The sequence below is a fragment of the Ischnura elegans genome (genome assembly GCF_921293095.1).
Source record: "Ischnura elegans chromosome 13 unlocalized genomic scaffold, ioIscEleg1.1 SUPER_13_unloc_1, whole genome shotgun sequence".
In the NCBI taxonomy this organism is placed as follows: Eukaryota; Metazoa; Arthropoda; class Insecta; order Odonata; family Coenagrionidae; genus Ischnura; species Ischnura elegans.
In genome coordinates, this window is record NW_025791657.1 from 11186434 (window position 1) to 11202134 (window position 15701).

The following is a 15701-nucleotide window of genomic DNA, read 5'->3' on the forward strand; positions in this document are numbered from 1 at the left end:
GTGGTGTGTTGATTGGAGTACATCGTTCCCTTAAGGCTCAAGTTGTTAAATCGCCGGTAAACAATATCGAGCAATTATTTGTGGCCATCATTGGTGCTTCCTCCAAAATCCTGATTAGTGCTGTGTACCTACCCCCCAAATCTCATCCTGACTGTTATGAGGCTCACGTTTATTCACTTGAAAACCTGTTAAATTCTTCTCAATATTCGGAAGTTGTAATTGCCGGTGATTACAACGTGCCAAATGTGAACTGGCTAAATATTACGGACAATAATCCATCCTATCACCAAGCCTGGGCCCTTATTAACGGTATGTCATTCTTAGGGCTTTCTCAAAGGAACTCTGTTCACAATAAGCATGGTACACTCCTTGACCTGGTGTTTACATCCTCTGACAAATTACACTGTGATATTGTATGTGATCCATTTACTGTCTGTGATAAATATCATCCCGCCCTTTACTTTGATGTGTGCTTGTCCAACCCCATTGAGCTGATTGAGTATTCAATGCAATTGTATGACTTCAAAGCCTGTGATTTTGAAAGCCTTGATAACTACTTGACCAATATTAATTGGCCCCAAATACTCTCTAATCAAAATATTGATAACGCGACTCACTCATTTTACAGTGTCCTCCACAATGCTATCCAACTCTACACTCCTATCATTAACATCAAAAGTAATGGCTTTCCAAAATGGTTCTCTGCTGAGCTCAGAAATTTAATATGTCTTAAGAAGCTGCATCATCAAACGTTTAAAAGAACTGGGAGTCATTTAGACTATGCAAAATTTTCTGAAATCAGAAGGAAGTGCAAAATCCTATCTAAAGAGTGCTACTCACTCTTTAGATAGGATTTTGCACGCTAAGTATGTGGACGAGGTTCAATCATCCATTTCACATAATACTAAATATTTCTGGACTTATGTCAAGAATACCAAACAGATGGACAAATTTCCTCACCACATGACCTACGACAATATGATTGCTGAAAATTATAAAGAAATAGCTGACCTATTTGCCTCCTGTTTTGTCAAAGTCTACAGCAATCAACAGCCTGACAACTTAGTTATACCTAACTATGACACAACACTCAATCTGAGCAAGCTTCACATTTCTTGTGAAAACATTATCAGCAAACTGTCTCATCTAGATCTAACAAAGGGTACTGGCCCTGATAACATTCCTGCAATCGTCCTAAAAAGTTGTCGTCATTCATTAGCCTATCCTTTGTTCATATTGTTTAATAAATCCCTGGAAAGTGGCACAGTCCCAAGTGCACTAAAGACCAGTTATGTTGTACCCATCTTCAAAAGTGGAGATAAAACTGATGTGTCGAACTACAGACCAATTATAATTCAGTCTGTAATAACCAAAGTTCTTGAGAGCATAATTGTAGACAAAATAGCTCCTGACTTAAACTCGCTGATAGTGGAAGAGCAACATGGATTTCGGCCAGGTCGTTCCACTGTAACTAACCTCCTAACATATCAAGAATACATAATAAATTCCATGTCCCAGCACTCTCAGGTTGATTCAATCTATACAGATTTTTCAAAGGCATTTGATAAAATTAATCATAAAATTCTAATTGCTAAACTAAAAGCATATGGTATAAGTGGTCAACTTCTAGCCTGGGTTGAAAGTTACCTACATGATAGGAACTTGTATGTTAAAGTGAGCGGAGTTCTGTCCTCTGTCTTCACTGCCAATTCTGGTGTACCACAAGGGTCGCATTTGGGGCCACTTCTGTTCCTAATGTATATTAATGATATCAACTTCCCCCTGCATCCATTCAAGTACTTACTATATGCTGATGATTTAAAAATTTATGGCTGCATCCGATCACTTGAGGATTGTAACAAATTGCAAAATTGTCTCTACAAATTTGAAAAATGGTGTAATGATAACCTCATGGCACTAAACGCATTAAAATGTAATGTAATAACCTTTCATAAAATTAAGTCTCCAATTATGTACGACTATAGCTTAAATAATGCTACTATCTCTAGAGTTAGTAGAATATGTGACTTAGGTGTTACATTTGATTCATCCCTGACATTTCAGTATCATATCCAATCCATAGTCATAAAAGCTACTAAAACAATGGGTTTCATATTCAGAATTTCAAGAGATTTTGATAATATTCATACTTATAAGATCCTCTATTGCACTTTAATCCGCCCTATTCTTGAGTATGCCTCTATTGTATGGTCCCCGTTCTATAACATTCACATCAAAGCTATTGAGAGTGTGCAACGCAGATTCATAAGATTAGTATCCTACAGATTTAACATCCTCCCTATTATTTATGACTTAACACTATCCCTTCTTAATCTGTTACCTTTGGCAACCCGTCGATTACACCTGGACATAACATTCCTTCACCGTCTACTGCATGGAGACATTGACTCTGTTCATCTGGTAGAAATGATCCCTTTCCATGTCCCCATTTTAAACATTAGGCAAACATTCATGTTTTCACACCCTCATTCTAATAGAAATTACGCCTTCCACTCACCCTTAACCAGAACTATGCGGAGCATTAACTACAAATGTAGTAACATTGACCTTTTTAATTTAAATCCAAAGAATTTAAAGAGAAAACTACCTTTGTTTGTGCATTGACTTAAATAATTTGTTCTTGTGTATAATGATAATGTCTATTTCCACTGTTTAAGAGATATGTGACTGTTCAATCTATTATTCTTAACTACTGTGTTTATTTTTTCTATTGTTGGTTTTTACAGCAAGTTTATACGATTATTCCTGTATTTTTAAGAGCTTAAAAATATTTCAATCTTATGATAATTATACATTTTTGTAATTGGGTAATTTTCCCGTCAATAAACTATTATTATTATTATTAAAAAAAAAGCCATTAGTTGGCTGTTGAGGATAAGTTAACAATTTGCCTATCTTTCTTAGGTTAAAACCCAAATTTAAATAAACAAATCAATATTCATTGCTCAACTGTTTGAACACCATGAGTTTTTCTCCATTCTTTCTTCCTTTTGCTTTTTTATACTTATACCGCAAGCTACATTATAGAATCAATTTTTGTTCCTTTCAATCTAGTTTATATTAAGATATCTAGTCATATACAAACTTTATGCTATCTTTATTATGCACAAAGGTTAAGAAAAGACTTTGCTGTTTCACAAAATAAAATATATTTGCGACCAGTTTCGATACAGCGTATCGTCATCTGGATATATCATCACATTACCATTGCATTTCTGCTATCGTTATTATTATTTATTCAGCTTCTATAAACATTAGCTATTTGTAATATGCTTGTAAATTAATGTATGAAATTCGAATACTGTCACCATCATTAGTAAAACAAATTTGACTAAAATTCCTTAGTGTAATGCCTAATTAACCAGAAGATACAAAAAAACTACTTCCAATAGCTTAGATAAAAGTGAATTTCTAGAACGGTTAAACCTAAGGTGGTACCATAAAAAGCTATGTAAAGCTGAATTTCCGGGCATATTGCACTTACCCCAGGTGCCATGTAATGTGGAAATATAATGCACATCTGCTATGGGATGCAATTACCCCCTGCACAGGGAAAGTGCGATCCCTTGACAAGACTTTAAGAAATAATTTATAAAAATTACCACTTTACAGAGAGAGGAATGCAAATCTAATTTTATTTTCTGGTTATTAATAATAATATTTTTTAATGAATCTCAGGATTTTAGCAAGCCTTGAAAAATTTCCTAGGGTCGTTACATTTGATATATACTGTCTAAGGGTAGCACCTACCCCACCTTAATTCTGCAAACAAAATATTATTTACCATAAAACAATTTGAATAAACAGTTTTTGTAAGCAAAGATATAAAAAATTATAAACCACTGACATAGATAATTTTAGCAAATAATGTTGCTATCAAATCGATCAAATATGATACAAATATAAAAAATGCAAATATATAATATTATTACATAACAAAAGACAAGTACACTAAATAGCCATGGTATGTCGAATCATTTTTTTTAACCTTCTTTAGAAATTTTAGTCTTTTTGTTGAAATATTTTATTGGATACTTTTTGTATGGCTAATTTACTATTTAGTGCTAGTATATTTTTGCATTTATTTCATCACTTAATGCTTAATGCAACTAGAAAATGGCAAATAAACTTAAAAAACGTACGCAAATGCGATTCTGTAAATGACCTTAACTTAAACAGTTCAAATTTAAATCCATACAGGATGTTAAAAGTAAAAGAAATATATCGAAAACACATTCAAAAAAAAATTCTTCGTATTCATTGATATTCTTTTTTAGGATGTCATAGTTGAATTCCATTTACCACTTTTTTGCAAGGATTGAATTTTAAACACATAGTAGTACGAAAAGACAAAACGTCTGCAGTCCTCACCACTAAATAACCAACTGCGTTTTAACAAATGCCTTGTCAGGATTCGGAAACACTATGTGGGAAACTGGACTGGTTTCACTGCTATCGATCGTCGATCATTGGCGAGGTCCTTTCACATTATTAAATATTGTTAATTAACAAATTTATGCTCCATTAACTTTTGTATCCAAATCAAAGTGATTTTTAGTAAATTTTGCATGCATTAATTTGATGCAGGCATGAATCTTAGCACTTAGCCAGTCGTGGCTACATCAAATACACGATTAAGTCACTTTTTCACGTTATTGTCTTAACCTGTTCCATTTTCAAAATACAAACATCTTACTTAAGTTTTCCATCTCGTCGATATCAACGTGAAACTATTCATTCATTTCACATTATTTGTAAGTTACACGAGGCTTCCAATGAAAAATAATAAGATGCACTCACCCTGAAGTAAATTCCACACGAAATTTTTCTCAGTTCTGCGTCCGATTTATGACAAATATTTCTGAAATCATTGAATTCGATGAGCTTTTCCAAGCACAGAGCACATAAAGTGCCAGGCAGGCCATCTCCCACAGCAACCTGAGAAAGCAATGAAAACATATGCTAGAGATTTCAGACGGATCGTGGAAAATATACTCATTGAACGGAATATAACAAGAGCTATGGAAATCGATAATATGTAACTTGTCACTTACCTTTAAGCCGACTAAATCATATAAGGCATCCTTTACAGTAATCTGGCTTGCCACAGTTGAAGTGAATATGTTGTAATAATAATAATCATATTTCTTCATGCAAAGTCTGCACGGGGTACCCTCGGAATTGCTTTCTGAAGACTCCGAGAAATCCCCAATGGTAATACTCATGTTTTCACTGCAATAACTCATTCAAACTCTAAGCCAGTTCACTCCTTAAACAAATCATCCACGTAGCACTCACAATCAGTGGTTTCCAAATTCCTAATACATTAAGATCATTTTCATCACGTACACCAATGCAAAAACATTAGACTATTCAAGAAAAGGGCGTAATGAGCTCAAATTTAAGTCGAATCTCACAAAGAAATCACATAGCAGCAGAGTAAACAGCAAGCATTTCACGAGAATTTCAAGCTTATTGACGCCGCACTTAGTAACTGACCAGGGAAGCGAGGCTTAGTTCAGATACCGTACTTTAGTTGCATATTGTCCTGCTAGAGGATAACGTATGCAACAGGCCTACATTCGAAAAATGAGGTATTTTCAACGATAAGTGGCATATTATTGGGATTTATTGAGATATTTGATTCATGGATATTTTTAAACGATTAATACCACATCAAAGAAAGTTTACAGTCATTATCAGATTTAAAGAGCGTAAATGGAATACGACCATGCGCAAGCCGAAGTTGGGCTTAAATTCCGTTTCTGGGTAAAATTATTGAATAAATATTAGCCCAAAACAGTTATGTTACAATAAATGGAGAACAAGAATGATAAATATCATTGTAGTGTCTATTTATTATATCAAATGGAAAGAAAATTGTCTTCAAACGCGGATGTTTGGCCTGTTTTATAGATACACTATTCGCGGATAAAATAGCAACTAGAAAACATCGACTCTATATGAGGTTTGATTGTATTGTCTTATATTAACAAGTAACGTGGATCAATATTTGCGTATGTTGTTTCCACGGAATTTGTAATCGTGTCAAAAATTGTTGAAAATATTCTCAGTCCTTGCTATTGCGTCCTGATATATCTTTCAGGCGATTCATTAATTGTTGGCTTCTATGTCCCTTTCGTTGAGCATTGTAAAGTATTTTCATTTTCACATATACTCGTAGTGAATGCAGTTTCCTTGCGGGATTTTGTGATGTTGGTTAATGCTGAGTGGATGATTTCTTTGACGAGAGATCTGTTTTAAATAGTGATTGATATTTTGAAGCGAAAACATGAGTCATGCCAGTGGGATTTCCTCGGATTCTTCTGGAAGGAGTTCAGAAATTGACCATTGCAGACTTTGTATGAAGAATCATGATTATTATTACAACATATTCTCTTCGAGTGTAGCATGCAAAATAACTGTGAAGGATGCCCTACATGACTTAGTCGGTTTACATGTAAGTAACAAATTATATGTTATCCATTTTCTGTACATTGCTGTTTCCCAATTCTGTTAATGTATAACTTGTTTATTAACATCTCAGATTGCTGTGGGAGATGGCCTGCCCACTACCGTGTGTCCGCTGTGTTTGAAGAAACTGACGGAATTCAGTGTTTTCAAAAAGATTTGTTTAGAATCAAACGCAGTTCTGCGAAAAAGTTTGCCGAAAGGTGGCTGCAGGGTGAGTACGTTTCGATTTTTCTTATTCGAAGACTGGTGTAGTATAAGTGTTGCAGAGTTAAAAGTAACACTTTTTGGTTTTGTCTACAACATTAGGGATCTATGGAGAAAACGTCTGCGGACTGAAATAGTTATAGCATAAATTCATAAGGATTAACTCAATATGGTAATAGATTAGTCGCTTGGTGACACAATTGGAGAAATATAATGTTTTATCACTGCCGGTGGCCATTGATTCGAATACTAACTAAAAAGGCACTTCGACTAACGGTCAAAAGATAATTTAGCATACCTTTTGTTAATCTACAATAATGGGGGACATGAAATGCCCTTAAACATGGTTTACGGAAAAGTGATACTAGTCCTATTTCCCATAAACGGTTTTTCCTCACCTGTGAATCCTTGGTAAGGTCAAATTAATTTTGCAATTGGTTTTTCAGTGGCAACTAATGAAGACATTTTGTCTCCCGGCAAAACTAAGGGTGCTTTCCAATCACCTTGCGCAGACTAGCTCACATCGCAACAGATTGAAACACACTAGCGCACACTGAAACAGACGATTGGAACGCATCTGCGCTGGTGTGTTTACAAATGGTAGACCGATCGCCGGCAAAAGTTGAATGTTCAAATGACCTGTAGCTTTTGAATTGACCTTCGCCACATTATTATTGAAGAAGGATGATGAATGTTCGTCTATTTCATTTTGTATTTAGTTAAAGCACTAGTAAGTATTAATTGAAAGAAAATAATTGAACTATCACTACTTAATAATTACCTCTCCCGAACTGCTACAGCGCCGGCAGTTATACTTCATTTCGCATTTCTGGATTGAGATACATTTACATCCATATCACGCTGGTAAAGCCGTAAAAAATGTTAACACCGCATTATAAATCTGCTGATTCTATAGTTATTTTGCCGTACTGAATTTCAATTAATGGAATGCAATTAACGCCACATGAACGTTAAAGGAAATTTGGTATATAATACGCCCGCTATCCATGTAAGCTTATGAAATAAATCTCCTTAGAATCCAAGCAATATAACATTTTAGTTAAATAGCTTACATTCTCCATTTCTAATTTTTTTGATAAGGACAATTACTCTATAAAAATCTACTAGCCTCCTCTTGCTATCGTTCTTTGCTCATGCGTTATATCAATCATTACGTTTGACGAAGATAATATTATATTTCCCAAATTACGAACTTAATTTAACTTATGTTAGACATATATAGATCAAATTATTGTTTTTTTGTTCTCAAATGATCATCATACTTATCTTTGAGATGGTGGAATTCATTCATTCATTTTCCGTTACCAATATATTTTCCCGCCATCACAAGTTTTGTCTGCTAGCGCAGACGAACGACAGTGCAGGATGTGTTCCCATCTGTTTAGCGCAGATGACGTCACAGCTGCGATTGGAACACGCTCTGAGCTAAACAGTTTAAAACAGATCAGCGCAGATACGCGATTGGAAAGCACCCTAAGTGTGTTCTATACAGTGATATCCAAGAACGTATGGCATTGAAATTCACCGTTTATCAACTCAAAAAGGCAATCTACCCACTAGGCTGTACCACACCACCTTTTTAAGTATCTGATTACGTAAATGGAGCATGTTTAAGTGAACAACAAATCCCTGACGATTTGCATGAATTAAGTGTCAGTGATCCGGAAATTGTTTATGCGTTGTCAAATGAAGTCTCATATGCATGTAAAAATATTATCGTTCTTTTGTTCGGGGCCTCTTCCTCACCTTTAACTATGATCTCATGAGGCTAAGGTTATTTATAATTAAAAGCATCTTTGCGAAGTTTCGGAAATTGATTGTTTATGTTCAAGGCATTTCATGTTGGGTACAATGAAAGCATGATGGGAAAAGTATTAGAAATTAGTTTAAGGGTGCAAAAGTTATCCTAGAAAATATATTCATCCATAGGTTTAAAATTAGAAAGCAATAGACCTCTGGACACCTATCAAGGTGAAGATCTTTCTGAAAAGTACGTGTAAATATTAAGCTAACTGGTGTAACGCTTTGGCCATATAATGTTGCATTTTTTTATTTCGAGCATTTGAAATAGCTGTTACTTGCCATGCAAGAAGAACGTAATTCGCACCACTGCCATCTTGAATGACGTCAGCTCATGCAATAGTGTTGTTCGTGTCGGTGCGTATTACTGTAGCGGAGGTAAAGAATTAGTGGTATTGTGGATATTACGACGTTTTTGTTGTCGTACGTATTTCATCGATATGGCGAAGCGCAGCTATAAGTACTGCATTGTACCTATGTGCAGTAATACTAGTGGAAATGCTCCTAATAAGTATTTTCACACGGTCCCCCAAGACAGTGAACGACGAACTGTTTGGATGAAGAAGTGCCGACGAATGCACATCCTGTCTCCAAAGGCAACTGTGTGCGTATGCGAGGATCACTTTGATGTAAGTTAGTTTAATCTAGTTATTACTTATTTATTGTCTTATTGATCGTTATTTTTATATATGGACCAAGCGATACTGGTGATGGGATTAAGTTATTTGAAAACGTATTTTGTTATTGCATGGTGAAGTACAAAGAAGACCTCGACAATTATTATGAATGGAGCCTTACGCAAACGAGACCACGGCTGAAAAAATGTGCTGTGCCCTCCAAATTTGTTTGTCAAGGAGTTGAATTACCTCGAACTGGCAGAGAAAGTACTCTGAAGAGGCAGAAAAAGGAAATTTTGAAGGAGTTGGTACAAGGTAATGGTTATGGTAGATATCTAAAATAGTTTCCATGTTATTTAGAAGTGAATATTTTCACTGAGGTCACTGCTAATTTTGCATACCTACTTAGTTGTTTTCTGTTGATGTATCCAGCGAAGATACGAAAAAGTACCTGCACATGTAGATACGATTGCCAATGAACATCATTTAGTGTGCAAAAATTATTAAGAAAATGTATGTTTCTTCGGGGATTTTACATAAATGTGTGCTTTTTTCCAGAAAACATTGCTGGTGAAGAGAAGCAGTCATCAGATGATATGTATCAGCCTGAACGACCTTTGCATTTAGGTGACTATCTTTTTTATTTGAAGTATAAAATCAGATAAGATTTTTAAGTAGGTATTTCTCTTCTAAAAATGTTAGAAAATTTTCACTTGCTAAATCATTATTCTGTTAAGGACTTTAGAATTTTGTAACAATACGGCCATGGTCTGAGTATTTACATGAATTTGAAGCTCCAAAAATACACTTAGAATTACATTTTGATGTTGGCGTGTTTGTGGAGAAGTTGATTTTTATTATTCCTTCAAAAATGCGTGAAATAAGAGCATTTAAAATACATAAATGACAAATTTACTACGTTTTACGATTTTCAGTTAATATTTGAAGGGAATTTTAAATTTAAATTTTGTCCAGAGACTTATTTTGGATTCAGCCTCTGCATGAGTGCATACTCTTGAAGAATTCTACTCACTAATGATTTGAACTCTCTTCACTCAAAAATTCCTCAGTGTTATGACCTTGATTTTTTGCATACTAAATCATTGTTTTCTGAGCCTCTTATATCTGATTTCTCATTGCTTAAGTATCCAAAACAACATGTTGCGTGTCAAAGTCGAAAACTACATGTTCTTGAAGGCATCTTAATATCATTATTTCTGGAATGAAACATCAGACTATAGTTGCTTTCACTAACCTATTATCATTGACTTCTAGACCACCTTAGTGGTAATCCGTTAAATCTTAAATTTTCCTTTTCCACTACAGCCAATCTGCTTCACCGGTGAGAGGCTTAATATGCTTTGCAAGTTCCCATTCCCCATTCCTGGGTGTCAATTTAACATTGTGTAATTTCATATAATTGTAATTAGGAGTTAGCTGTGAAACTTATGTACTGTGATGTTGATAATTTTTTTTTATTCACAGCTGAAATTCCTGTCAATGATAGTAATGGAAAAGAATGTGACCCTTCGCTGTGGACTGAGAAGCGTAGAGGACCAAAGCCCAAAGAATGTCATTACAGAAGTAAAGGCATCCAGGTGGACATGATGTGTGAAAAGACAGTATCAGAGATGGTGGATGCGTGCATCTCACCAGTGAAATTCAATTAAAACAAGATATTTGTGGATGATGTGTACTCATCAGACTGCTCAATGAGCTCCGTGTCTCAGTCTGCCTCCTCCAATTCTGACTACGAACCTGAGTCATCTGAACCTGATGTAGATACTGAGTTGTACAATGTGAAAAACAATTCCTTGATGGCCACTAGATATCATGACTTGCATGACAGTATGCACTACTTAGGCATACCCAGTAATTTTTTGTTTATTTTGAGTCTTTTGGGAAAAAGGCTTAGTTTTAGTGGAAAGCACCTGGAAAAGAGAGATGTTGTGTCCCTTATCCTCAGAAAGGTGAAAGGTAATTTGCCTTTTAAAACTCTGGGTCACCAATTTGGCATATCAGAGTCATATGCTGCAAAACTATTCAACCAGCATATAAAATGTTTGTCCTCATCGCTGAAGCAGCTAATTAGGTGGCTACCCCCACAAACTGTTTTTGAAAATTTGCCTGTGGCATTCTGGTCCCGGTTCCGCGAAACATATGTCATTATAGACACTTTCGAAATCCAAATTGAAAAGCCATCAAATGCCTTTGATCAATCTGAGACTTATTCAGAATATAAAAAATGTAATACCCTTAAGTATTTAATTGGTGCATCACCAGATGGTACTATCATGTATGTGTCTCAGGGTTTCCTTGGGAGGTTTTCCGATTTACAAATTACTCTTAAGAGTAATTTCTTTGATGGTTTACCAAGAAATGTGCATGTGATGGCTGATAGGGGCTTCAAGGGTTTGGACACATTGCTCCAAGATAAAGGAATGAAGCTAGTGAGACCACCTAGTGTTGCAAGTGGGGAAGTTCTGCCTAGATCCATGGCCATTTTTGGGAAAAAAGTTGCCAGCCTTAGAATCCATATAGAGCGGTGTATAGGGAGGTTGCGTTTGTTTCTCCTCCTGGATCCCCACTCCACCATTGCGCATCGACTACAGAATAGCTGTGACGACGCTGTGATTATTGCTTGTGGATTGATAAATTGCTCATCGCCATTAATTAAGATTTAAGAGTTAATGTGCTATTGTATTGTAATTTATGAATATGCATGAATTCATTATGAATCACAAAATAAACTTTGTATTTTCACAGTTATTTATCTTGCAATATTATGACAAAGGATCATTTAAATGACCTTATGTATGCCTCCCACTCCTCCGTCAACCTCTCTCTGTTCCATTTTCTCAGGGTTTCCTCGGGAGATTGTTAGATGTTAACATCACACTAAGGAGTAATTTAATCAATAATAATTCAGTGGGGGCCCTTTTCAAACACCCTAGAGGTATCATGTATATGGATATACTCTCAAGAAGAGGTAGAGTCACGGTGTATGAGTCCTTCCAAAATTTTTAAAGAAAGTTATTGGTGATGAGAACGTTCTGGAAGAGGACTCATTCTTTCCGACATCTCAGCATATGCTTCCCTAGTCTTCAGAGATAGAATGTTTTAACCCTCTGAGTGCCTTTTCTATTGACTCTCCGCCCTTCCCAGAATGTGCCCTACAGCTCCCTAGCAATACCACCACCTTTCCTTACACCCCGCTTTCCTTTTTGAGTATTAATACTCCCGGCAAAAATTTAAAGTTAATACCTGAAGATGATGCTTCAGTGCCAAAACCAGATGAATCATTGAATATGCTGTGAAATGAAGCATGGATGCTATTTTCTGTATTTATGTATCAAACAGTTTCTGCCTAGTAAGACATAAGGTTCCTCAAGATAAGATAAGGTTCTAAGACAGAGAAAGTCATCGTTACCATTCAAGTATTTGCATTTTTTCAAACTTATGCAATAACATTTCAGGAAGGTATTAATCATTCAGTTGTGACCTCATAAGGCTAAAAAAATAGGAGCTAACAACAAAAGTTGATTAACTTAATTTATTGCTTCTGCATCATCAAACCATTTGCATTATTAACATTACACTTACAATTGAAAATCTAATCAATTGTATAGAATAGGAAAAATATAGTTAGACCAAAACTGAGTACATTTACTTATCAACGAAATGGAAAAATTACTGTCGAAATCTACTTTAATTATTTCAACATCCTTGTCTATTTCAAAAGATGGACTGGCCAGACAAAGATACCCTTCTTTCTTTCCTGTGAACCACATTTCCATTTGCATTTGTGCATATACTTTACTTTTTAAAACGTTATTGATCCCAACATAGTTATCTCTGCTTGACACTTTGGAAGGGCACTTTACTTCAAAAATGGCATCCTCTGATATACCATCTGGTGAACATCCTCCCTCGGGCACGTCTTTACTGAGGATGAAACCGCTCCTTTTTATGTGATATCCCAATTTCCTAGCAACCACATGGAGAACCTCTTCCTCAAGGTTAAGTCCTCTCTCCATCTGGTGTGTCACAGCATGCCTGGCTCCCAATATCCTCTCAACCAATGAGCCTTCCTCAGTTGCACAGTGGGCACACTCATGTGCACTACTACCAGACCATCGACCATACCTAACATGGAACCACGAGGGGGAATGAGATTGGTCTGCAGTTAAGGTTGCAACATCCTGCAGAGAAAGAGTAGATAATTTCTCCCGGCAAAATAGCAAAAACTCATCGGCAGATCCTCCACCCATCTCTTTGAAGTCCCTGATTAGCAGGTGCATTGATACCTGTTTAGGGAGGGTCTGTGGCAAGTAGTGTTGCATCAACTGGGATGTCACACTTTTATGTTTGGCTGCTTCCAGTACCTCAGCAAAGAAGGAATCAGTAGAATCGCCTTCATATCCCCCATATTCTTTCTTCTTGGAGCTACATGACAAATCAGCAGCAGTCCGCACTAATGCCCCAACAGAAGCAAGTTTGGGCTTCTTCCAGTAGCATGTCACTGAGGTGCAAGGCTTCTCCTCACTCCGCCTGTGCAACCAGGTTAAAAGAGCATGAGAATGTTTGCACCCACCTGTGAAAAATGGTAAAATAATGACTCATCCGGAAGAATCAAAGTACATATAATAAATGATAATCAGTTTTATGAACATCATTCTAAGGTAATACATCTCTCTGAAAATCTTTACAGCTGAAACCAATTTTGTTTCATACAATCATTTTCATTTCATTGTAAGACTTAATGCATCAAGAGCAAGGATTTTAACCATTTCAGTTTCTTGATTTATTGGTACTTACTATGAAAACTCTTATATCATTAACTGAAGTAATTATCTCATGGAACTAGGGAAAGACTGATGTTAACAATGTTAGAGTAACTCGAATATATGCTTACATAACCAAATGAATAGGTACCTTAGAACCGTACAGCTCTTTGATAGGTAACAAATGTAATAATAATAATCGGATAGTTTTATCTCCTATATTTTTGCTGTAGGTAAAAAATGCAAGGAACAGCAACAGAAAAAGGGGAATTTTTTTATCCCATTAAGTTACTTAAAAGTGAAATTTTGAGCAAGTGAGCTACTTCTAAGAAGTTCCATGTTATATTTTCCACACTTTGGGAAATACTAATTGTTAGGTCTATTAAATCGGAGATTTCACCACTTAAAACTTTCATCATATTGTTCTACAAGAATAAATAACAGGAATATTTGTTTACCTTAAAATTCCAAATAAAAAAGATACAATAATTCATATATAAGAGTAAAGTCTTACGTACCCAAACTGGCTGTGCAATCCTTGCACGAAAGAGTCACAACTTCGCTTTCGCCGCTCTCCTCCAAAAGCCGGGCTTCAACAATATACGCCTTCGATCGAACTTTATGTTCGGGGCAAATACGAGCACGGACGATGCATTCATTTTTATCGCGTTTCACCTGCACGTATCCTATAGCGTCATCGCCGTATTCTTCTCGTCCGACTCTATATGAAAAAAGGATTTAGAAACGTTAACATCAATTAATACCCTTAGAAAATCAATTTCCGATCGTGGCGATATACTCACCTAGCCATCTTCACTCCCCGGGTCTCAGAATTTATGTAGTTACTATTTCTACTAATGAAAGTAAACATTGAGACAGTTGAAATTTTAGGCAAGTTTCTCGCGTCTCCCTTATCGAAACCAGGATCCATGATGCCCACAGAAGCAAAATAATATCCCTAGTAACTTTTTCACTCTTCGGAAAAGCACTGTACGTCGATATTATGTACACTTATCAAAGTGAAACGCTAACGTACCGCCTATCCGTGCTGAAAATCTCCTAACAAATCTGCCGAACCCCCATGGATTTCATGGTACCGCCGCATGGTTGCATGAGCTGACGTCACATTTCCGTCAGCCAATGGAAAAACGTATTGAGGTGGGAGTGTCTGCTGATGAGGAAAGCTTCCTTTTCTTGCGATTTAAAAACATTCCATAGCAAATTATTACAAATGATAAACGTTTTACGTATATATTTATCCTTGTTGATTTTTTAGAACATATTTGAAGGCAAATTAAAATTTGTCCAGAGGTCTATTAGGATTTTTGATGTGATATATATTATCTGTAACTGTGAACTCCATTTTTATATAAAACTTTCCTATATTTTAATATTATTTTTATTTTTGCATCAACTCTGATTAGTTAGATCGCAACATATATGGGTAAAACCATTTCTGTTTGTTTTTTTATTAGAATTATTTGTATTTGTGGTTATAAAAACTGTTTCTTTTAATAATCTTTCAGATAAAATCTATATTCTGATTTTAAAAATGCATTATAAAATTTAAAAGTTTCCTCGGAATTTTGTGGCTAACAACTTTAAATATGACGTTAGTAGAAATAAGTTTAAAGGTTACATGTGTTTTCAAATACATTTTTATGTACTGAGATTTTCATCCTATGTAACAGTCTTCAAAATCGTGGCAAAGATATGAAATTCAGGTTACCCAGTAATTACACCTGGTCAGATTCTCCAACTCCATCTCGGCTGATGTCTC

The 15701-nt window shown here is 35.6% G+C and overlaps 2 protein-coding genes across 5 annotated transcripts in view; one reads left to right on the plus strand and one right to left on the minus strand.

Moving 5' to 3' along the window:
* Positions 1–5497, minus strand: part of LOC124172039 — a 45938-nt gene extending 40441 nt beyond the window's left edge. For both annotated transcript variants that reach the window (XM_046551443.1, XM_046551442.1), the window contains exons 1-2: positions 5076–5497; positions 4822–4959 (exon numbers count right to left, since the gene is read on the minus strand). In XM_046551443.1, coding sequence (XP_046407399.1) covers positions 4822–4959; positions 5076–5267 — 330 coding nt within the window. In that variant the 5' untranslated portion in view covers positions 5268–5497. The remainder of the gene's footprint in view (positions 1–4821; positions 4960–5075) is intronic.
* A 2874-nt stretch (positions 5498–8371) lies between these two features.
* Positions 8372–11906, plus strand: LOC124172258. 3 transcript variants are annotated; one of them, XM_046551679.1, is made up of 4 exons: positions 8372–9149; positions 9278–9452; positions 9696–9764; positions 10623–11906. In XM_046551679.1, the coding sequence occupies exon 4, from the start codon at positions 10850–10852 to the stop codon at positions 11819–11821; it is 972 nt and encodes a 323-aa protein (XP_046407635.1). In that variant the 5' UTR covers positions 8372–9149; positions 9278–9452; positions 9696–9764; positions 10623–10849; the 3' UTR covers positions 11822–11906. The 3 variants fall into 2 exon arrangements, with proteins under 3 accessions (XP_046407635.1, XP_046407638.1, XP_046407636.1); XM_046551680.1 differs by lacking the exon at positions 8372–9149 and having other exon boundaries at positions 9164–9452.
* Positions 11907–15701: the final 3795 nt, after the last annotated feature.

Excerpts from the sequence above, each read along its gene's own strand:
- LOC124172258 (XM_046551679.1), top strand. The coding sequence starts at position 10,850 with ATGAGCTCCGTGTCTCAGTCTGCCTCCTCCAATTCTGACTACGAACCT.